The sequence below is a fragment of the Neophocaena asiaeorientalis genome, unplaced genomic scaffold, assembly GCF_003031525.2.
Source record: "Neophocaena asiaeorientalis asiaeorientalis breed wild unplaced genomic scaffold, Neophocaena_asiaeorientalis_V1.1 scaffold29, whole genome shotgun sequence".
Classification (NCBI taxonomy): domain Eukaryota; kingdom Metazoa; phylum Chordata; class Mammalia; order Artiodactyla; family Phocoenidae; genus Neophocaena; species Neophocaena asiaeorientalis.
In genome coordinates, this window is record NW_020174423.1 from 2,572,483 (window position 1) to 2,597,832 (window position 25,350).

General features: G+C 39.1%; 1 protein-coding gene across 4 annotated transcripts in view; it reads left to right on the forward strand.

Annotated features, from left to right (window-relative positions):
* RNF19A (ring finger protein 19A, RBR E3 ubiquitin protein ligase) overlaps positions 1-7,808 on the forward strand; it is a 57,658-nt gene extending 49,850 nt beyond the window's left edge. For all 4 annotated transcript variants that reach the window (XM_024756553.1, XM_024756552.1, XM_024756551.1 and 1 more), the window contains 3 exons: positions 2,905-3,118; positions 4,818-4,961; positions 5,617-7,808. In XM_024756553.1, coding sequence (XP_024612321.1) covers positions 2,905-3,118; positions 4,818-4,961; positions 5,617-6,307 — 1,049 coding nt within the window. In that variant the 3' untranslated portion in view covers positions 6,308-7,808. The remainder of the gene's footprint in view (positions 1-2,904; positions 3,119-4,817; positions 4,962-5,616) is intronic.
* Positions 7,809-25,350: the final 17,542 nt, after the last annotated feature.

Consider the following 25,350-nt stretch of genomic DNA (forward strand, 5'->3'; position numbering starts at 1 on the left):
GAGAGATGGGGGAACAGCCCATTGGTGGAGTGATCAGAACCCATACACATTTATCAATTAAATTAGCTGTCATATATGGGTGCGGTTCATGGCACCCCAAAACAATGACCATAGTAACATGAAAGATCACTGATCGCAGATCGCCATAACAAATATAATAATAATGAAAAAGTTTGAAATATTCCAAGAATTACCAAAATGTGACACAGAGACGCAAAGTGAGCAAATGATGTTGGGAAAATGGCGCTGATAGACTTGCTTAAAGCAGGGTTGCCATAAACCTTTCACTTGTTTAAAAAAACAAACACAGTATCTTTTTAAAATTAATTAATTGATTAATTTACTTTTGGCTGCGTTGGGTCTTCTTTGCTGCGCGCGGGCTTTGTCTAGTTGCAGCAAGTGGGGGCTACTCTTCGTTGTGGTGCGTGGGCTTCTCATTGCGGTGGCTTCTCTTGTTGCAGAGCACGGGCTCTAGGCACACAGGCTTCAGTAGTTCCGGCGCGCGGGCTTAGTTGCTCCACGGCATGTGGGATCCTCCCAGACCAGGGCTCGAATCCGTGTCCCCTGCATTGGCAGGTGGATTCTTAACTACTGCGCCACCAGGGAAGTCCCAACACAGTATCTTTGAAGTGCAATAAACTGAGGTTTGCCTGTAATCAGGCATATGTGCAAAGATAATGTTCTCTTCCTTACCTCCCGTTCTCGCTTGAACTCACTCCAATCAGATTTTGGTCCCTACCATTCCAAAATTTCCTCTCTGCCACTCCACCAAAGCAGAGTCACCAGTCACCTCCATGTTACCAAATATAGTGGTCAATTCTTGATTTTCATCTTACTGTAACAGTACACCTGACATGGTAGAGCATGCCCTCCTTCTTAAAACATTTTCTCTACTTGTTTTCTGGATAACCACTTATCATCTCATCATATCTCCTGGCCACTCTTCAGCTTTCTTTGCTGGTTCATTTTCCTCTCCTAACCTCTAAATTTTGGAGTTTCCCAGGGCTCTCAGTTCTCAGATTTCTCTTCTTAATCTACACGCACTCCCTAGGTAATCTCCTCTGTTAAATAATATATAGACAAACAACTCTTCAGTTTATGTTTAGGCTAGAACTGTCCTCTAAACTTCAATTCATACATCTAACTCTTCTACCTAAGCTGCACTGGAACGTCTAACAAGAATTCCAAGCTTAAGAGTCTGTAACCAGACTCTTCGCTCTAAAACCTGTTGTCCTCTCAGTCATCCTTCCCTTGTTTAGTAGCCTCTTCATTCTTGCTGTTGCTGTGCCGAAACCTCTGCTGCTGATGACTCTCCCTTCTCCCTTTTTACCCTACGTCTGATCCGTCAGCAAGTTCTGCTGCTTCCTTCAGTATTTAGCCATAATTCCACCATTTCTCACCATCTGTACTGCTATTCCACTAGTCCAAGCTACTCTCTTTTATCCTGGGTTATAGTAATAGCCTCTTAAGTGATCCATCAGCTTTCAGCTTCCACTCACCATTCCACATAATGATATTTTTAAAACATAAGTTAGATCTAACTTGTGTTCAAAATTCTCCCAGTGCTTCTAACTGTACCAGGGGTGGGGGGATGGAATCGACAGTTGCTACAATGGCCCATAAGTCCCCCTCTGGTCTTTGCTGAGCTACATCTCTGAACTCTTCCCTTATACCACCTGTCCTTAATGTTGAGGATGCCAAACATACTTCCACTTATAGGCTTTTAAACTTGCAGTTTCCTCTGCCTAGAATACTCTTCCCCCAGATAATTTCGTGGCTCATCTCTTCACTTCCTTTGAGTCTCTACAGGTGTTACCTTATCAGAGAGGCCTTCTCTGATCATACTATATAAAACAGTACACAGGCGCTTGCATGTGCACACACACATGCACTCCTCATCACTCTCACTGCCTTTTACTCCCCTTTACTCTGCTTTATTTTTTCTCACAGCATTTATCACCATATAATTTTATTGCTCTCCCCAACTAGAGTGTAAGCTTTTTGAGGGCAGGTTGTTCGTCTCTTTGATCCACTGTGTCCCCAGTACTTAGAAACAGAGTTGGGTTATATAATAGGAACTCAAATATTGGAGCAAATAAATAAATCCTCCAATATAAAGCCTGTGAAAAGTATTGTAAGATTGGAGTATAGTGGTATCAGATCTTGAAATAGCTTGTAGACAGTCGGAACTGTGGAATATATCAAGAAGTCAACTTTTGGCCCATTCTTATTGTCCTAGAGAATACTAAGCTCTTTAAATAACACCTTATTGAAAACTGTCACATAATTTTTCTCAAAGTCAGCTAAATTCTTCAACCATCAGGTTCTTTATAGAATTCCTAAATCTTCTTGATTTTCTTGTAAAGTACAGGCATACTTCATTTTATCGCACTTTGCAGCTAATTGCATTTTTTGCAGATTGAAGGCTTGTGGCAACCCTGAGTTGTCAGATGATGGTTAGCATTTTTTTTAGCAATGAAGTATTTTTTAATCACTGTATATACATTTTTTTTAGACATAATGCTATTGCACACTTTAGTATAGTGTAAACATAACTTTTATATGCACTGGGAAACCCAGAAATTCATGTGACCCACTTTATTGTGATATTTGCTTTATTGCCATGGTCTGGAACCAAACCCACAATACATATCTCCAAGGTATGCCTGTAGTGACCATTTAAAACTGAGGGCATCCTTAATCCAACTTTACCCTGTGAGATATTTCCGTTTACTCTTATTCCACGGTTATGTTATGTGTCCCTGACTCCAGACACCTTTTCTATTCCTGTGTATGTTTTATACTTTATATGAAAATATGTCCTATCTGAAATCATGACAGACTTTATGGAGAGGGAAATCAATAATCACACTTATTTAATTTCTTTGAAATATTTGCATTTAGACACAACTTCAGTAGCAGAAGCAAGACACAACCCTAGCATAGGGGAGGGAAGTGTTGGTGGTTTGACTGGCAGTTTGAGTGCAAGTGGAAGCCACATGGATCGAATAGGAGCCATCCGGGACAACCTGAGTGAAACGGCCAGCACCATGGCGCTCGCTGGAGCCAGTATCACAGGGAGTCTGTCAGGAAGTGCCATGGTAAACTGTTTTCACAGGTGAGAAAACTGTGCTTTGTTTTGTTTTGGTTTGGTTTTGCCTTAACTACAAATTATTAATTATTATAGATGAGGAGAGTTTTGAACACAAAGCATGATGATGGCATATAATCTTACTGTGTCAGGGTTGAAAACAGTAAGGTTTCAAACACGGAAATTTAGTGGTAAACAGTGAGTAAGGAGATTTGATGAGGTAAAAACCAAGTCTGAGGGATAACATGCCATTTTTTTCACTGCACTTGTCAGATTTTATATTATGAGTCAGTGCTGGAGCTGCCTCGGTGAATACTGTAAAGGCAGTGATTAAGCTTGGACCTTACCACTGGAGGTGGCCACAGCTGTTAGGAAATGAGACGCTGGCTGAAGCCTGGGGGAGCAGGTGGAGTCAGGATATCCGGAAATGCAAGAACTGAGGCCGATAGAGTCTGCCTGGGTCCTTTTATGTATTAATGGTTATTTAATTCTCACGAAGTCTTTTACTCAAAGCCATGTAGATAAGTAGGATAAGTTAAAGCATTTTTATCTTCTTTTGTTACCTCTTTAATTCACTTTTCTTTACTTTTGTTTACTAGCTTTGGGATGTTTTTTTAAACGTAGGGGAGAGTACATGAATTAAAAGATAAATCAGGGCTTCCCTGGTGGCGCAGTGGTTGAGAGTCCGCCTGCCGAGCCGATGCAGGGGACACGGGTTCGTGTCCTGGTCCGGGAAGATCCCACATGCCGCGGAGTGGCTGGGCCCGTGAGCCATGGCCACTGAGCCTGCGCGGCCGGAGCCTGTGCTCCGCAACGGGAGAGGCCACAGCAGTGAGAGGCCTGCGTACCGCAAAAAAAAAAAAAGATAAATCAGTTATGTTTATCTTATTTTTAGGTAGTGTGCTTTTAAACACAAACTCTTAAGTTATAGTGGTGTATATTATGTCTCTTTTTTTTGATAAATTTATTTGTTTTTGGCTGCATTGGGTCTTCGTTGCTGCACAAGGGTTTTCTCTAGTTGTGGTGAGCGGGAGCTACTCTTTGTTGTAGTGCACCGTCTTCTCACCACGGTGCCTTCTCTTGTTGCAGAGCACGGGCTCTAGGTGCACGGGCTTCAGTAGTTGTGGCTCGCAGGCTCTAGAGCGCAGGCTCAGTGGTTGCGGCGCACAGGCTTAGTTGTTCTGCAGCATGTGGGATCTTTCCGGACCAGGGCTCGAACCCGTACCCCCTACGTTGGCAGGCAGATTCTTAACCACTGCGCCACCAGGGACGTCCCTATTATGTCTTTTTTAAAGAGTCAGGTGTTAAATTTGGAACTATTTTTAATATATAGATGCCCAGGATTTTTTGAGGCACTGATTTGTCATGTAGAATGGTTTTTAATGTATTCCGATTTGGTGTTTTGAACTGAAGTGTGGCAAGCAAAGCACCGCATCATAAGAATATTGGAGCATGTTTAAGTTAAAATCCTTTATGTTCTTTTTGTATTACTCTGTTATTACCTTACTTGGCAGACAGCTAATTTTACCATTTTATCTGGATGGCTGGTACTGTTCAATGTGCTGCAGTAGAATTTGAATAATCAAATAAAAGGAAACTTAAAAAAATAATGTTTATAGTTGTTTCTAAAATAGCTTCTTGTTACTAAATTATTGAAAGATACATTCTCATAGTAGTGTTGATATTATATGTAGTTGATTTTTTTTCTAATACCCCTCTCTTTAAGGTTGGAAGTACAAGCAGACGTACAGAAAGAACGGTACAGCCTAAGTGGAGAATCTGGCACAGTCAGTTTGGGAACAGTTAGTGATAATGCCAGCACCAAGGCAATGGCAGGATCCATTCTGAATTCCTACATCCCATTGGACAAGTAAGGAAAAAATTGTTATAAAGTCAGAAGTATTTTTAAAATTAATTTGTAAAGAATTATCCCTATCATTAGGCAAAATTATTGTGAATAATGGTTATCTACTATTAGGTTCTCTGCAAGAAGAAAGTGGTGAGATGTCCAGAATAGGCAGATCCATAGAGACAGAAATTAGGTTAGTGGTTGCTAGGGGTTGGGGGGAGGGAAGAATGGGAACTGGCTGCTAATGGGTTTCTTTTGGGGATGATGAAAATGTTCTGAAGTTCAGTAGTGGTGATAGTTGCAAACTCTGTGAATATACTATAAACCACTGAATTGTGCACTTGAAACAGGTGAATTTTATGATATGCAAATTATATCTCAATACAACTGTTGTGAAAAAAAATGGAGAAGGTAGCATAGTACCTGGAATAGCATAAGCAATGAGTGTAGTTGCTTCTGTTTTATTTTAAATTGAAGTATTATTTTAAAGATAGTCCTCTTATTTCAAGCAACTTTTTTCTATTAGTAGAATGTATCCTGCATTAATTTGTTCTAATAGCTTTTATATAGTCTTTGAAGTTTTCACACAGAAGCCTCTCCCCCTTTGCTGTCATTTGCATTTTTCTTTTTAAAAAGAGGAAGTCAGAAATTTATATGTGTTACTCTTATGTTCCAGAGAAGGCAACAGTATGGAGGTTCAGGTAGATATCGAGTCAAAGCCATCCAAATTCAGGCACAACAGTGGAAGCAGCAGTGTGGAGGATGGCAGTGCCACCCGAAGTCATCCTGGGGGTTCATCCAGTGGCTTGCCTGAAGGTAAATCCAGTGCCACCAAGTGGTCCAAAGAAGCAGCAGCAGGAAAGAAATCAAAAAGTGGTAAATTGAGGAAAAAGAGTAACATGAAGATAAATGAGACCAGAGAGGACATGGATGCACAGTTGTTAGAACAACAGAGTACGAACTCAAGTGAATTCGAGGCACCATCCCTCAGTGACAGTATGCCTTCTGTAGCAGATTCCCACTCTAGTCATTTTTCTGAATTTAGTTGTTCTGACCTAGAAAGCATGAAAACTTCTTGTAGTCATGGTTCCACTGATTATCACGCCCGCTTTGCTACTGTTAACATTCTTCCTGAGGTAGAAAACGACCGTCTGGAAAATTCCCCCCATCAGTGTAGCATTTCTGTGCTTACTAAAACTGCTTCATGTTCAGAAGTTCCACAGTTGAATCATATTGCTGAAGAACATGGCAACAGTGGTATAAAAACCAATATTGATTTATATTTTGGCAGTGCACTAAAAGAAGCAAATAACAACCATTCACATCAGACAGTGGAATTAAAAGTTGCAATTCAGACTGATATATAGACCTATAAATGCTGCAAAATAATTACCACTTGAAAAACCTTGTTTGGAGCTGGTTGAACTGCACGTGACTATTTTAAGTTTCAAGTTGCCAGCAAGCGCTGGGTTGCATCATCATAATGCAGATACAGTTTCTGTGTTCAGCAAAGCATTGTGTTTCGTGTGGATCTTAATTACCAAACTATGAAATGAAGGCTTTAAAAGTGCATTATTGTAAGGACAGTAATTCTTAAGAGAATTATGTTTTGTGTGTTTGCCACAAAACATTGCTTGAAGCACATACTTGTGTATTTAGATAGAAATTTGGCTTAATTTATAATCAATATAAAATACTAATGCAGTTCTACAGCATTCTTATGAAGAGAACTTGAGGCTTAGGGCTAAGTGGTTAGTGACATTTTATTGAAACCACTAAAAGATACTGTTTAAAGAACCTTGCAGGTTACTCGCAGTATATGATACACTTTGTAACATTTATGTTCATAACTGGGCATAAATTTCATTTTTTTCTTCATATGCAGTGTGGATATATACAGCTTAATGCAGCCCATTTGCTACCATTTGGATACTTAGACACTTTGAGCAAGATTGTGGCAGTTTTTGCACAACTTTGAAATAGAAACACCTGGTACCCTATATATCTTGTATATTGTTGCCATCTTAGAAGAAAAGTGTAAAAGTAGGTAATTAAGTATACTGACAGCACCAAATAAAATATATAAAACTGCAAAATAAAATTCCATTAGTTTATAAGTATTACAAAAAAGTCACCTTTCATTAAGGGGAAGTTTGCACCCCACTGATTCTTGGTGCCTTCAGAATAGAGTAGATTTTAAGGGCCTACTTGTTTGAGGGTTTTGCTGTATTGTTTTCCATAATGTCCTCTCTAGCCACCTTGGATTATGTAGAAAAATACAGGGTAGAGAAACATAAATATGATTAACAATAACAATGCTGAAAAAGTATTAGCCTACCAAAGACACACTGAGGCTTTAGTGAATAACTTTACATAACCTCAGTTTTTAGCACATGTATATCTTCTCCAATCATGAAATCAAAGCACGGTGCAGAGTTTGTACCAAGTACTAAGGAGGGGTCTGTATATGGCTGGCTTTATTTTCCTTTGCTTTTGTTTATGGAAGATGTTCAGCTGACATAAACAGAAGTTGGCCAAAATATTGCCTATACTGTTAACTTCCAGTATAATTCACTTAAAACAGGCTAACCTCAGTTAAAATATTCCATCTTATGTGTTTCTTTTAAGTATTACCATTATGGTGCTACAGAGCTTTTTCTTTTGATAAAAAGAAAAATGCCATGGGCTGCAGTCTTCTTTCATCATTTTTCTCACCAGGCCCATTAATATGCTTATAACACTAGTGCCAGTTATTTTATTTTATAATGCTTATTATGGTATTTGTATATTTGTCTGCATTCCAATTTTGTTCAATAGTGAGTGTGTAAACTGCATACATGAAATAAATGTAAATACTAATGTATCGCTGCCTATGGTTTGTGCACTGACATTTTTATAAGAACAGGAATATTCATTTGCCATGTGGCAAATTCGTAAATATTGCAAGCCACTGAGAGGATTCTGCATTCTAGTCTCAGCCTAGAGGGAAGCATCTGCTGAAATTCTCAACAAACAATGTTAGAAACTATCCTTTCTTCATGTCGAATACCTGCCTTTCCTCCAGAAAGAAGCTGCTTTATTCATCAACATAAATTCATTTCTTTAAAGTATGTTGGTTGAAAAGTAAATAGAGCTGTCGTTTAAATTGTGAAGAGATAAGCATTATAAATCCTCATCTTAAAAGAAAAGTGGGGTTTCCCTGGTGGTGCAGTGGTTAAGAATTTGCCTGCCAATGCAGGGGACACGGGTTTGAGCCTGGTCCAGGAAGATCCCACATGCCGCGGAGCACCTAAGCCCGTGCACCACAACTACTGATCCTGCACCCTAGAGCCCGTGAGCTACAACTACTGAGCCCGTGTGCCACAACTACTGAGCCCGTGCACCTAGAGCCTATGCTCTGCAACAAGAGAAGCTACTGCAATGAGAAGCCCGTGCACCACAACGAAGAGTAGCCCCCGCTCGCCGCAACTAGAGAAAGCCCGTGTGCAGCAACGAAGACCCAATGCAGCCAAAAATAAATAAATAAATAAATTTGTAAAATAAAAACAAAGATTAAAAAAAAAGAAGAAAAGTAAAAAGATCTTAAAAGACTTCTAAGAGATTCTACTCTGGCAACATTAGATTATGAAACTAGAGCCATTTAAATTCAAGCTAATAATTGTAATGAAACGCTTTCTATTCTCATAGCCTCTATAAAATACATAGATGGTTTTTCTGTTTTCCTGTTACATAGTTAATACTTCATGAAAATAATATATATGAATATGTTGACTGCCTTCTTGACATTTCTGTAAAAAAGCTAAAGAGTAAATGGAAAGCTAAATGATCTTAGGAGGAATACAGCAAAGACGGTGCCGAGTTAGGAGGCCTGTGCAGTCGGTGCACCCCATCCCTCTCCTGGTTGTACCCCAACCAGTACTGCCTCAGTCTCACTTTAAAAATGGCCTAATCCTTTCAACTGACTTAAGAAGTTCCTTCAAACTTGGATTAATTAAGGACCAAACCAGATTCCTCTGGAGCTCAACCTTGGGCTATCATAGCATAAGAGAATACTCCACAGTTCAAGACAGGCCTTAACACATCAAAATCTTTTAAAAGCCCTTTACACTTTGCTTTCTTTAAGGGGAAAATCGCATAGTGGTGAGAGAAAGAATACACAGATAGTGATCATATACCCTACTGTTTATTGTGTGGGCTACCAGTTTAACTGAATTCTCTTAAATGTACAAATTTCCAGCTTCAGAGCACTGAGTTAGTAAGCTTTTTATGTTAAATTTATACAATTCATCTTTCTTAACTTATTTTCACCAGAACTTGGGTTAATTTGTAAATATGTAAGATTTTCCATAGTATATTGTCTAGTTAAATACAAATTTTGGAGAACTTCCCCATGATGATGGAGAAGGAAGACTCTAAACTCACCTCCTCCCACGGGCACACCAAAATTACAATGATTTACAGAGGAATTATCTATGAAAATGACCTGAAGACTGGCAGATAAGATTTTCCACAGCTAAAGATATATAGAAGGGGCCACAACAGATGCGTAGAAGGGGTGGAGACTCGGTATAGTCAGGACTCACACCCCCAGGTCAGTGACCCACAAATGGGAGGAATATCACAAGCACAGAGGTCCTCCCCAGGGAATGAGGGGTCTGAGCCCCATGTTGGGCTCCTAGCCCAGGAGTTCTACGCCAAAAGATGAGCCCCCAGGACATCTGGTTTTGAAAATAGGGCTTTTGAAAAACATGCTGATTCTAAAAAGCAGAGCTTATGTTTGAGAGCTGGAGGGCTATAGGATAGAGAGAGTCTGCTCTTAGAGGGCACATGAATAGTCTCACGTGCTCAGAGTCCCAATGCAGAGGGAGAAATTCGAAAGGAGCCCAGGTCCTAGGCCCATGCGCTTTTGCACAGCAAAGGAAACCATCTATCAAGTGAAAAGGCAGCCTACTGAGTGGAAGGAGATATTTGCAAATGATATGTGTGATAAGAGGTTAATATCCAAAATATATAAAGAACTCATACAACTGAATATCAAAAAAAATTCCGTTAAAAAAATGGACAGAGGACCTGAATAGACATTTTTCCAGAAAAGACATACAGATGGCCAACAGGCACATGAAAAGATGCTCAACATCACTGTCATTAGGGAAATGCAAATCAAAACCACAATGAGATAGCCCCTCACATCTGTCACAATGACTGTAATCAAAAGACAACGAAAACAAATAAGTATTGGCGAGGATGCGGAGAAAAGGGGACCATCCTGCGCTGTTGGTAGGAATGTAAATTGGTGCGGCCACCATGGAGAACAGTATGGAGGCCCCTCAAGAAACTGAAAGTGGAATTACCAAATGATCCAGCAATTACAGTTCTGGGTATTTTTGTGAAGAAACAAAAACACTAATTTGAAAAGATATATGCACCACTATGTTCATAGCAGCATTATTTACAATAGGCAAGATATGGAAGCAATCTAAGTGCCCATCAGTAGGTGAATGGATAGAGAAGGTGTGTGTGTGTGTGTGTATACACACACACACACACACACACACATACAGTGTTGGCCAAAAGTTTGGGTTTTTCCATGTGAATATAAGCCATAAAGAAGAATGAAATTGTGCCATTTGCAGCAACATGGATGGATGTATAGGGCATTATGCTAAGTGAGGTAAGTCAAAGACAAATATCATATGATCTCACTTATATGTGGGACCTAAAAAAGCAAAATGAAAACAGACTCAGATAAAGAGAACAAATGGGTGGTTGCCAGATTCGGGGGAAGGAGGGTGCTTTGGGCAAAGTAAGTGATGAGGATTAAAAGATACAAACTTCCAGTTATAAAATAAATGAGCCCCAGGGATGTAATATACATCATAAAGAATATGGTCAATAATACTGTAATAACTTTGGAGACAGATGGTTACTAGATTTATCATAACGATCATTTTGTAATGTATGTAAATGTCAAATCACTATGTAGTACACCTGAAACTAACATAATATTGTATGTCAACTATATTTCAATTAAAAAAAAATAAACTTTGATCACCAAAGGATAAAATATATGTTGAAAACCATCAGAGCTATTAATTCATACATAACATGAGCAAAATACCTAAACTCCTACTCCTTATATCATTTTGCCAATTTTAGAGTCAATTAAGATTTTCAGCTACATTTTATATGGCTCTTTTAATGAGTTTGTTTCATTTATTTCCCTTAATTAAGTATGAGATATCATTGCTTAAAGCCAGTATTTACATACTGGTTGTTTCTGGATGCCCAAAATAGTATTCTAAACCTGGGGAGAGTTATAGCATTTTGGTAGCCATCATTTAATATATGAATAGTGAAGGAGAGTTTGCAGTTTATAAGTTTAGTTCAAATTTAATCGCTACGTTTCCTATGCCAGTGAGAATCTTTGTGATTTCTGCCAATTTATTCGTTCAACAAAGAGTAAATCTGGAGATACAGCATTGTACTAAATAGACATTCTCTGGTTTCAGCAAGCATATAGTCAAGCGAGTGACATAAATAAAACATATACACATACCTTAAAATAATGTCAGATAATGGATGCTATGAAAATATGGGATGGGGGGAAAAGTGACCAGAAGTATTGGGTAGTGCTGTTTTATACAGGGAAAACTGGAAAGATGTCTTCTTAGGTGACATTGGTACAAAGATCTAAAGGAAGTGAGGGAGGAACTATGAAGACATACCTATTGGATGAGCATTCCAGAAAGAGATCTTCCCCCAGGTGAGTTAATGGACGAGTTAGACGTCAGTCTTGGAATTTGTTTGATATCTAGAAATATGTTGGCCACCTTGTTTTTCTTGGAGAGTGTCTTGACTGTTCTTAGCACTTTACATTTCCATAAACATTTTAGAATAACCTCGTTGCATTCTATCAATTTTGGTTGGGATTGCATTGAACCTATAATTATTCCTCTAGAGATCTTTCACATCTTTTTTTTTTTTTTTTTGCGGTACGCGGGCCTCTCACTGCTGTGGCCTCTCCCATTGCGGAGCACAGGCTCCGGACGTGCAGGCTCAGCAGCCATGGCTCACGGGCCCAGCCACTCCGCGGCAACACATCTTTTTTTAAGTTTTATTCCCGGGTACTTGATTTTTTAGGTATCATTTTCTGTTTGTTAGTAGATAGAAATGTGGCTAATTTTTATGTAATGATTTTGCATCTAGGGAACAGTACTCTTAATTCCAAGAGTTTGTCTCTAGATTCTTTGAGATTTTTCTATACACAGTCGTCATCTGTGAATAATTTTTTTTTTATTTAACAAACACTTTTACAGTGCTTTGTAGTGTCAAAACACTTTCTAGGTACTTTTAAAATATTCTCGTTTACTCTTTAGAACAACCCTGTGAAGGAGGTACTCATTATCCGCATTTTACAGATGAGGAAACTGAGACACAGGGTTAGCATTTTGCCCAGAATTACATTGCTGGTTAGTGGCAGAACAGGGATTCAAATCTTTCTCTTTGATCGCTGCATCATATATTTCTTTTTCTGGCGCATTTGGACTGGCTAGGACTTCAAGTGCATAATGCTGAATAGCAGTGGTTTGGGGGGCATTGTTAACTTATTAATAATCTCAAAGAGAACCCTTTCAACATTTCAACCATTAATTACGATATTTATATTTCAGTTATATTTGTAGATATATTTGTAGATACCCTTTATCAAAATTATTAAATTCTTTTCTAACTCTTAGTTTGCCAAGAATGTTTACCTTGGGAAATATGCTGAATTTTATTGGCTGCTATTTTGGGGGAAGGGTCATCTATCATGTAATTGTGATTTATTCCTTTAATGTGTTAACATAGTGAATTTGATTCTTTAAATGTTAAACTAACCTCCTGGGATAAACTTCAATATCAGAGTATATGTAAGACTGGAATTATGTCTTCCTTGAATGTTTGGTAGAAATTGTTATTAAGGCTGTCTGGACCTTCTGAATTTTTTTTATACCACAGAGGTCCACATTTTCAGGGTTAGTAAGCAGTTCCTTTTCATTTACATAATAGGAGCAGCAAGGTGAGGCAAGCTGTTTCCTCTGTGATCACAGAGTTTGCTAATCCTAGAGTGTGGCAATTTGCTGGTTGTCTGGTGCTGACATATTCCTGCTTTTATTGTTTTTCTTTGCAGCTTTTTGCCTAATAATGTTGGAGCACCTATTTCTGCTACCTTTTGGCCTGCATGAAGGAGGTAAAACTTAGATATTTCACAACCCCATGTGTACCAGGTGCCTCCAAATTCTGAATTCAGGATACTAGGAAACCAGAAACCTTAAAAAGAAAGAAAGTGTAGGCTCTCGGGGGCAAGAACCATATCTTTACTTTTTCCTATGTGTGTGCTTAATAAGTACTTCATCTACGGAGAGGGAATTGAGGATAAGCTTGCTATGATGGGACAGAACAACTGAGCAAAGACATGAGAATATTTGTGGACCAAGGCCTCAGAGTTGGTGACCAATCACTTCATTACATTGTCCACTAGAATAAGTTTTGAAGCAAGACAGTGGCTGAAACTTTTAACAAGGTTTTATGCCAAATAGGTTAATTCGTCAATATTCTAGGATGTATGACAGCCACTGGAACATCTTTTTTCAGGGTTGGAATAGCCAAGGCATTTTACTTTTGTTTCCGGGGGCTTTTTTTTTCTGTTTAAGGAAAATGTAATACGTTCAGCTAAATAAAGAATCATCGTTGCTTTAGAGGTAATGTGCAAACTGATGTTTTAGAGACAAATACTGCTGAGAGTTTAAATAAACTGTGCACAAGACTTTCTTTCCCCGTCCCCCTTTTTCCTTTCTCTTTTTTCTTTGCTCCCCCCTTTCCCTTCTCTACCCTTCTTCCCACATTACCTTCCCCCATAACCACTGAAAATGACCAAGTATGTGTGATAGCATAGCTTTCTCTACATTCATATAATCTTACACAGTGCGTATATGTATTGATTATTGTCGCGATTTTCTCAGTATCATCTCAGAAATCAGTCCGAGTCACGTGATAGAGCTCCAGTTCATTCGTTTCGATGGCTGCATGTTCATGGGTATTCACTTTGTGTCTCTTTTGTTTTGTTTTCCTCTCTACAAACACTGCAAGAAACATCCTCATACATAAGTCCTTGTTTTATGGTGGTTTGGAGTATGGGAGATGGATTCATGGAAATCAAATAGCTACACTGAAAAGTATATGTATTTTTAACTTTAATAAGATTATCAGATTGCCTTCCCAAAAAGGTTGTCACAATTTCCAATTCCACTAACAATACACGAGTCCTCTTTCCCCTGTATTCCACCAACAATAGATATTAGGAGCTTTATAGTTTTTGCAAGGCTGTTTGGTATAAAGTAATACCTACTACTTGATTTTTCATATCCCTGTGAGTGAATTTGTACATTTTTGTGTGGTTTTCTTTCTTATGAGGGGAGGGAAATGATGGTATTTGATTCGCTGTTCTCTAAATTGACTTTAATATTTTTTGCCTATATTTTTTGAGTTGTTTTCTCCTTGTCAGTTTAAAAGATATCTTTATTATATATTATAGCTATCATAATAGCTCTATATTATATATATTACTACTAAGTTATATTTTTATTACATTTTTCTCTAAATCTAGTATTTGATTATTGACTTTAACTTTTCTTGCTGTGCAATTTTTTCTTCAACTTTGTTTAGAATTTGTGTTTTTTTTTTTTTTTATTTACAATGGTGTGTTAGTTTCTGCTTTAGGGGGCTACTCTTTCGTTGCGGTGCGCAGGCTTCCTTGTTGTGGAGCACAGGCTCTAGGTGTGCGGGCTTCAGTAGTTGTGGCACGTGGGCTCAGTAGTTGTGGCTCACGGGCTCCAGAGCGCAGGCTCAGTAGTTGTGACACATGGGCTTAGTTCCGCGGCATGTGGGATCTTCCCTGACCAGGGCTCGAACCCGTGCCCCCTGCATTGGCAGGTGGATTCTTAACCACTGCGCCACCAGGGAAGCCCTATAATATTTTTAAACTTAAAGAAGAGTTGCAAAGATAATTCAGAGGCTCCCCATACACTCTTTACTCATATATATTATTTTGCCATATGAAAGCTCTAATTTTCAAATGTGTCTAATGGTATATTTCAGGCCTCTAATCGTGGTTAAGGTCTCCCCTGCTCCTAAATGATACTTAGTCTCCTAGGTTTCTTGAGAGATTGTTATTTAATTTTTTACCTTTGCTTTAATCTGTATTGAATTTATGTTTAGTATGTAATATGGAGGTCCAATCTTATTTTCTTCCATTTAGAAAGCTGTTTGTGATGGCACTGTTATATAATCTATCCTTTCCCTGTGATCTGAATACTGTTTTTATACTGGAATTTCTAGATTTCTACAAAAGAGCCTGCTGGGATTTTTATTGTGATTCAATTGAATCTATAGATCAATTGGGGGACAATTAGCATCTTAATGATATTGACTCTTCTGATCCATGAATACATTGTATGTATCCATTTAGTTTTTTTAATTTCTTTAAACAGTGTTTTGTAGTTTTCAAAAACTGTTTTTGTAGATTTTTTAAAAAAATCTCAATTTCTGATTTTTCATTAATAGTATACAGACATACCTTGTTTTATTGCACTTTGCTTTATTGTGCTTTGAAGATACGGTGTTTTAATAAACTGAAGTTTTGTGGCAGATGATGGTTAGCATTTTTTAGCAATGGAGTATTTTTTTTTTAATTTAATTTATTTTTATTTTTGGCTGCGTTGGGTCTTTGTTGCGGTGCGCGGGCTTCTCATTGCAGTGGCTTATTGCGGAGCACGGCGTGCAGGCTTCAGTAGTTGTGGCGCACGGGCTTAGTCGCTCCGTGGCATGTGGGATTTCCCCGGGCCAGGGCTCGAACCCGTGTCCCCTGCATTGGCAGGAGGACTCTTAACCACTGTGCCACCAGGGAAGCCCATCAATGGAGTTTTTTTTAATTACGGTGCATACAATTTTTTAGACATAATGCTACTGCATACCTAATAGACTACAGTATAGTGTAAATGTAACTTTCATATGCACTGGGGAAACCCAAAAATTCATATGACTCACTTTATTGTGATATTCACAATAAACCTGCAATATCTCCAAGGTTGCCTGTATAGCAATACAATTTTTGTAGATTGATCTGGAAATCCTACAAAATTCTAAGTCATTTATTAATTCTAATACTTTTTTGGCAGATTCTCTAGGATTCTTCTACACAGACGATCATGTCTACAAATAAAGACAGCTTTATTTCTTCCTTTCCAGTCTGGAAGCCTTTAGTAACTTTTCTTTTTTTCCTTCTTTTACCGGCTTCAACCTCCAATACAGCATTAAATGGGAATGGTTAAGACTAGACATGCTCGTTTCCCATTGTAGCATGGAAGTATTTAGTCTTTCACACATCCATAGCTTTTATTCCTTCTGATAAATTAAAGGGGTGACACACTTAAAGGGGGTGACCTGTTTGAAATGATTGGAATTTGACCCTAAGTTGTTGTCTGAATTGGATGGTTTGCTTTTTTCCCCCCTCAATTTTAAAAATTGAGATATAGTTCACATATAAAATAAGAAAAATAGAAAACCGAGTTTGGTTTGTAAGTATCCTGACTGGTTTCTGACCACTTCGCAGTGAAGCATGCCGACAGTGGCAGAGTTTCAAACTAAGTTTCCAGTGCACTGTGACACTGGAAATTCTACAGTAAAGTAATTCAATCAGACTGAGCTCTTTCTTCTCATCAACACAAGTCAATTTAAAAATATGGCTTAGATTTTACCTCTTCCTGAAAATGTTCTTGATTAACTTTGGCCCTTTTAATAACTTTGACACTTGAACGTTATATTGATGCTTTTTTTTTTCCTACTAGAGTCTCTTGAACTTGGTTTTATTTTCCGTTCCTTCCAAATTAGTCATAAGCTCATTAAAAGCAGGAGCTATCTTTTTACTTATCCCCTACAATACTTTATTCAGAGGGTCATAAATGGTTTAGTTCACTTAGATGCTTATGCAACTCAGATATTAATTAGTTATTACGCACTCAGCTTCTAGGACAGTGGGTGTATATTCCAACTTGCCTAAGAATCACAAGAAATATTTTAAAATTTAGATTCCCAACCCCTGGACTCTAAGATTTCCAAGTGATTCTGATGCAAATATTCCAAGAACTACTGTTTGAGAAATATTTATAGAGTGTCACTGTAAAGTTCTCAGTAATAGGAACTTCTCTAATCTGAATTTTGGAAACCAGGGTACCTTTTAGGGCAGTGTTCTTTTAGATTCATTCATTCAGCATTTGCTAAGCACCTACCAAGCTATGCCAGACTCTGAATATACCTCTGTGTTGGCTCACTCTCAGAACAGTGACAGGTTGGAAGCGGCACACACTATTACAAATAGGTTGTTAAACTCAACATGTGGAGTCATCTCTTGGCTGTTGTGACATGACTGATTTCCAGGAGAAGGCACCAGACCACTTCTCTGGCTATCCCATTTCTATTGGCGTGGTTTTGATGTGTGTGACTTACCCAGTAAGTAAATATAAAGGTGTCCCTAATATTTGAAAATAGCTTTATTATCCTTTTCTAACAATATAGATGAGATCATTATACTTATGGGAAGAAAGGAGTTCTATACATAGAAGGTAAGATAAGGAACTTATGAAGTAACACCAGGCATTTTACAAGAACTACATAATCCTACAACCCTGAGTGGTAGGAAGGTATCCCTCCTCATTTTGCAGATGAGGAATCTAAAGTCTTCAAGGTTATACAGCTCCTGAGTATCAATTAAATCCTGAGTTGGGATTTAATTCCAGGTTTATCTAATGCCAAAGTCTATGCACTAAAGCAGTTTCCCAGAAGAAAAGAAGGGGCAGCTCTGTCTCCTGCTGCTTTTTCACTGATCTTTATTAATTAACCTTCAACCATCTCTTTTATTTGATTTTTGGCAAAAGGTATCAAAACTGATAAACTTGACGAAATGCATTGTATCCTGGAGACAGATTTCGCACTAACAGACGTCTCTTGTGTGGGGAATTGAGAGAGGCAGCAGCCCATGACTTCCACATCAGTCCTTAGGGGTCCTTTTGGTCTGGGTGGTGCCAACTGGCTAACAGAGTAAAACAAATTCCTAATGAACCCGCTTTGCTTCATCCTGTTTCTAGATAGCAAACCCATGAAATAATAGAAAGGCAAGTATAATAAACTATCTTTGAACTCACTCTAATGTAAGTTTTGCTATAACTCATGATTAATCTTGATATCTTGCTCATGAAGGAGGAACTCTCTGCATATATATGCCTAAATCGATTGGCGCTCATTCTGAGCGATTCAGAAGTACAGTAGCCAGTTCAGATTCGGTATTATAGCTGCCCTTACAGCTTTGCTTCTTCACCTTTCAGTTTCACCTCCTTCGCCCACAAATCTCAGCAAAAGGGCAAAACCAACGCAGTCACCACTTCTCAGCGTTTCATACTACACAATATTCTGTTGTGTTCTTATTTGGGCTTCAGTATAAATAAAGGGATTAGCTTTAGGTGAGACTATCTCTAAAAAATTTCTTTAGGCTGCAAGAGTGTAACACAATTCTATGACTAAGAAAAGCCTTCTGGATTTGATCCAGGCGGTTGAGAGCAGTTTCAATAGTGATGGGAGGTAGAAGCCAAATTTCTTTCAAGACAGGAAATTTGGGAGGTGGGGAAAATGGAGAAAATTATCTATTTTTGAAAACAGGATGGTGTAGAAAAGGATGGAAGCTTGGATGTTGAAAGAGGGACTCTTCTTTAGGTAGTGGGAAGAGTTGAGTCAGTTTGTAGGCTGAGGGGGGGGCAGTAATAGAAAGGGACATATTGCAGATGCAAAAGAGGTGTTATTCTTGGGGGTGGGATCAAGGATCAGCATCAGGAAGGAGAGGAATACTGTTTTCTGGGAGAGAGAAGGAGCAGGGAACATTTGGTCATAAGCCAAGAGGAAGGGAAGCTGATTGGAGCAGTCATATGGGATGGCCTCAGTTATTTCTGCTAAGGTCAGGAGGCTGAGGGTAGCCAGGGCAGTGGACCGTGGGATCATGTGGTAACAACTGCAGAGGCTGGACATTAACTGATGGGCCACAGTTAGGAGATGTAGAATCCTAGACTCAGGTTCTATACAGAGGGAGCTTTCATACTGTCCATGAACCAGAAATAATGATAGTCTCTTCTGTGGTGTATAGCTTAAAAGGTATTTTCATAGGTTATTCCACAACAAACATGATTGTCGGCGAGATGGTATCTATTAATCATTTAAAATATGCAAACTTAATGATTATGATTTGCTCAGGTATATTGTCATGTATAGTTTTCAGAGCCTGTGTTTTTTTTTTCTCTCCTTTTCTGTTTTACTATTTTGTCCTTCACTCCTAGTCTAGAAACTGCTTAAAAAGGTCCCTAAGGCATGAGTTTAAACTTTGATGATAAATCACCCTCACTCTAATAGAGAATTACTTTGAGACTTTTCTACTTCTGGATGCATGATTTACAGCAACCCATCAGATATGACAAGTGCAAACATTCTGCTGAAATACTTTAATATATGTACCCTAACATATAATGATAAAGTTAGCAATGCTTCTCTTTCATTCCATGCAGATTTATTGAGTCTCTACTGTGTCAGCCATTTTGCTCATCAAGATAGGGAACAGAACTAAACGAGACATTCTCTGTCATAGACAAGTCAACTCAGAACACCGCAGCAGTGCTTAGAACTATGATAGAGCTGTGCGCATGGCACCATGAGGAAACAAAGACAGATCATCTAACTCAGCCAAGGGAGGTGAGGAAAACCCTCTGGATTTTAAAATCCATTTGAACTGGATTTTAAAAGATGACTAAGAATTCACTCTTGTGGGTGTTTCTGGAGGGGAGAGGGAAGAAAGAAGAGCATCGGGAGCAGGGAAACATTCCGTGCGAAAGCAGTCAGTGTATTTTTTTTGTTTTTTTAAGTTATTTATTTTATTTATTTATTTTTGGCTGCGTTGGGTCTTTGTTGCTGCGCGTGGGCTTTCTCTAGTTGCAGCGAGCAGGGGCTACTCTTCGTTGCATGGGCTTCTCATTGTGGTGGCTTCTCTTGCTGTGGAGCATGGGATCTAGGCGCGTGGGCTTCAGTAGTTGTGGCACGTGGGCTCAGTAGTTGTGGCTCGCGGGTTCAATAGTTGCGGTGCACGGGCTTAGTTGCTCCGCGGCATGTGGGATCTTCCCGGACCGAGGCTTGAACCAGTGTCCCCTGCATTGGCAGGTGGATTCTTAACCACTGTGCCACCAGGGAAGCCCTGAGAGCAGACAGTGTTGAGTGAGTGCACCATACTGGGTAATGAAACAAGTTGCCTGGATGAAGTATTGGATGTGGAGTTTGAGAGAGCAAGGAAAGTCTAGGATGAAGCCAGAGTTCCTGGCCGAGGCCAGTGTATGAATGCTGGTAACTTTCACTAAACAAGTGAAGCCTAAGTTTGAGGGAACAGAGCTTAGTTTGGGGGACATTACATTTGTAGTAATGAGACATCCAGGTGGAGATGAACCATGTGAAGTTGGCTTTACAGGCCAGGAACTCATGAAAGATTTAAGGACTTAAGGTGGAAGAGATACAGAAACAGACTGTGAGAGATTAAGTCTTTGGATATAATTACAAACAATCCAAAATCTCAGTGGCCCAACACAAAAAAGCTTCTTTCCTGTTTAGGCTCTCTGCCCAGGGCAGGTTAGCAGGCCTCTGCTTCAGGCCCACACTCAAAGCACCAGGCTGCTGGAGGGGTCATCATCTTGTGACCCACTAACTGGAACATGAGGCCTTCTCAGTCACTGCAGCGAGGGAAAAGGCTGAGCGTGAGGGCTCTGTGCCAGCTCGTGCATACGCTGGCCCAGAAGTGACAGACAGCTTTTACTTCTACCCCAGCGGTCCCCAACCTTTTTGGCACCAGGGACCCGTTTCGTGGAAGACAGTTTTTCCACCGACGGGGGTGGTTCGGCGGTAACGTGAGCGAACGGAGAGGATGGTCCAGGCGTGCTGAGTGCAAGTGATGGGGATCGATGGGGAGTGGCAGTGAAGCCTCACTCGCTCGCCCGCTGCTCACCTCCTGCTGTGCAGCCCGGTTCCTACCAGGTGCAGACCAGCACGGGTCCGCGGTCCGGGGGTTGGGGACCCCTGCTCTACCCTATTGGCAGAAGAGGTCACCTGGCTCCAACCAATCACAAAGAGGCCGAAAAGTACCGTTTTGGGTATGCCCAGAAGGGGAAGAAAACCAGGTACTGGTTAAGAGTGGTAATGCCTGACTAGGAAAAGAACTATTTGTATAATTAAAACTCTGATATTGCTACCATTTCATGTGCAGCATGCAGCTATCTACTTTATCCCATTATAATTCCTTCAGGCTTTATCACACAAAGCTTAGGCTCCACTAGTACTAAGATGAAATGCAGTTCCCCAAACAGGTCCAGATATTTCACCCTTTCATGCAACACGCACCATCACTATGCATCTTGATGCCTTTGTGTCTCCTCTGCCTGGCACGTCCTTTTCTCGCATCCAAATGGCAAACTCAAGCTGCAACATTAACTCCTTGAAACCTTTCCTAACCTTCTCACGGCAGGGCTGGGCACTCCTCTTGCTCTGTGTAATCACTCTAAATGCCTCTATTGGGGTACCAGAGTTGGCAAATTTACATATCCATTGCCTCTACTAAGCTGTAACTCTTAAAGGCCAGGCACCTTACTCATTATTCCATTCATATATTTAAAATTTTCCATTACACAGCGCAGTGCATATGAGTTCAAAAGAAAGACTGCCCAGGTTTGAATCTTGGACTGGCCATTTGCTGCATTTGTAATCCTTGTTAATGCATAAGGATTTAATTTAACTTAAATTTTCTGTTTTTAATTTTCTCTGTGCCATGGTTTCCTCATCTGTAACAGAGTTATTAGGATTAAACTAGACAATGTATGATAAACTAGGCACAGTGTCTGGCACAAAGTGAAGCTAAAAAAAAATATCACCTGCAATTTTTTTTACATTGAAATATATTTGACATATAACATTGTATAAGTTTACAGTGTACTACATTTTACTTGATACATTTCTATACTACAGTATGATTGCTGTGGCACTGCTAGCTAGCACCTTTATCACATCACATAATTATCATTTCTTCTTTGTGGTGGGACTAATTAAGGTCTAGTCTCTTAGCAAGTTTGATGTTTATAATACAATATTGTTATCTATAATCACTACGCTGTGTTAGATCTCTAGGACTTATTTATCTACTAGTTGTTAGTTTGGACCCTTAAACAACATCTCTTCTATTCCCCCACCCCTAACCCCCTGATATGCACCATTTTACACTGTTTTTATGAATTCAGCTTTAAGATTCCACATATAGGTGGTATCACACAGTATTTGTCTCTGACTTATGTCACTTAGTATAATACCCTCAAGGTCCATCCACGTTGTCACAAATGACAGGATTTCCTTCATTCTCATAGTTGAATAATATTCCTTTGAGTATATATATTCCATATCTTCTTTATCTATTCATCAGTTGATGGGCATTTTAAAGTATCAGGTCTTATAAGTCCTTGATCTATTTTTAGTTAATTTTTCTGAGTGGTATAAGAGGAGTCCAATTTCTTTTTTCTGCATTTGTTTACCCAGTTTTCCCAATACCATTTGTTGAAGAGACCACCCTTTCCCCATTGGGTGTTTATGGTTCCCTTGTCTAATATTAGTTGGCATATATGTGGAGGTTTAATTCTGGGGTCTCTATTGTGTTCCATTGGTCTGTGTCTATTTTTATGCCAGTACCATACTGTTTTAATTATTGTGGTTTATTGTATAGTTTGAAGTCAAAGTGTGATGCCTCCAGCTTTGCTCTTCTCTCTCATAATTGCTTTGGTTATAGGGGTCTTTTGTGGCTCCATACAAATTTTTAGGATTTCTTTTTCTATTTCTGTCAAAAATGCCATTTGAATTTTGATAGGGATTGCAGTGAATCTATAGATGGCTTTGGATAATATGGACATTTTAACAATATTAATTCTTCCAATTCATGAGTGTGGGGTATCTTTCCATTTGTTTGAGTCATCTTTGATTTCCTTTTTTTAAAATTAATTTATTTTGGGCTGTGTTGGGTCTTCATTGCTGCGTGCGGGCTTTCTCTAGTTGTGGTGAGCGGGGGCTACTCTTCGTTGTGGTGTGCAGGCTTCTCATTGCGGTGGCCTCTCTTGTTGCAGAACATGGGCTCTAGGCTCAGTAGTTGTGGCTCGCGGGCTCTAGAGCACAGGCTCAGTAGTTGTGGCACATGGGCTTAGTTGCTCCACAGCATGTGGGATCTTCCTGGACCAGGGCTCGAACCCGTGTCCCCTGCAGGTGGATTCTCAACCACTGCGCCACCAGGGAAGCCCATCATCTTTGATTTCTTTAAACAAAGTCTTGTAGTTTTCATTGTACAGATCCTTCACTTCCTTGAGTAAATTTATTCCTGGTATTTTGCTTTTGATGCTATTGTGAGTGGGATAGTTTTATTTTTCAGGTGTTTCATTGTTAGTGTACAGAAATGCAACTGATCTCTGTATGATTTTGTATCCTGCAAATTTACTAAACTTGTTGATTAGTTCTAAGAGTTTTTTTGGTTGAGACCAAAATTTTCTATATGGTCGTCCCTTGGTATCTGTGGGGGACTGGTTTCTGGAATCCCCACCAATACCAAAATTCACAGATGCACAAGTCCCTTATATAAACCTCTCATGGATTATAAATCTGTAGATTCAATCAACCCCAGAATTCAAGCCATGGATACAGAGGGCTGACTGTATATAAAATCATATCGTCTGTCTGCAAATAATGAAAATTTTACTTCTTCCTTTCCTATTTGGATGCCTTTTCTTTCATTGTCTTGCCTAGTTGCTCTAGTGAGAACTTCTGATACTAGTATTGAATAAGAATGGTGAGAGTGTGCATCCTTGTTCCTTAGAGGAAAAGCTTTCAATTTTTCACTTGAGTATGTTTGCTGTGGGCTTGTCACGTATGGCCCACATTATGTTGAGGTTATGTTTCTTCCATATCCAATCTGTTGCGGGTTTTTATCATGAAAGGATGTTGCATTTTGCTATATGCTTTCTTCTGCATCTATTGAGATGATCATGTGATTTATTTCTTTCATTCTGTTAATATGGTATATAAGATTTATTAACTCACGTGTTGAACCATTCTTGTATCCCAAGGATAAATCCCACTTAGTCATATATTTAGGTGTTCCTACGTTGAGCCCATACATCTTTATGATTGTTATAAATTCTTGCTTACTGACCGCCTTTATCATTACATAATGACTTTCTTTGCTTCTTGTTATTGATTTTGGCTTAAGGTCTATTTTGTCTGATATTAGTATGGTTATCCCCACTTTTTGTGGTTTCCACTTGCATGGAATATCTTCTTCCATCCCTTCATTTTGAGCCTGTGTGCCTTTAAAGCTGAAGTGAGTCTCCTGAAGGAAACATATAGTTGGGTCTTGTTTTTTTAATCAGTCCAGCCACTCTGTGCCTTTTAACTGTTGAATTCAATCCATACATTCAGAGTAATTATTGATATGTACGTACGGACTTACTATTGCCATCTTATTGATTGCTTTCTGGTTTCTATTTCCATTGTTTCTTTCCCCTCTGTTTCTGTTTTTTCCTTATGTTTCTTTTTCCTTTTGTTTCATCTTGGTAAACTGGTGATTTTCCATGGTGATATGCTGTTTTCCCTTTCTGAAATCTTTCATGAATCTGCCCTAGACTTTTGCTTTGTGGCTACCGTGAGGCTTAGCTAAAACAGCTCATAGATGAAACAGTCCATTTTACACTGACAGCATCTTCATTCACCTATGAAGACTCCTCCCTTCACTATCCCCCCTTTTACATTTTTGATGTCACAATCTTTTTATGTTGTGTATTTAATTATAGTAGCTATAGTTACTTTTAATACTCTTTTCTTTTAACCTTTATCTGTAATTGAGTGGCTAATATACTGTCTTATTATAGAATTAGAATTTTCTAAATTTGAGCATGTATTTTTCACCTTTACAGGTATAAAGGTGTTTTCATGTCATTGATGAGCCTCTTTTCATGTCAGCTTGAAGAACTCCTTTCAACATTTCTTGCAAGCCAGGTCTAATGGTGATAAACTCCCTCAGCTTTTGTCTTGAGAAAGCCTTTATTTTTCCTTTATATCTGAAGAATAACTTTGCTAGATAGAATATTCTTGGCTGGGAGTTTTTAATCTTTCAATGCTCTGAATATGTAATCCCATTCTCTCCTAGCCTGCAGGGGTTTTAGTGAGAAACCTGTTGATAGCCCAATGGATGTACCTTTGTAGGTTACACTCCCCC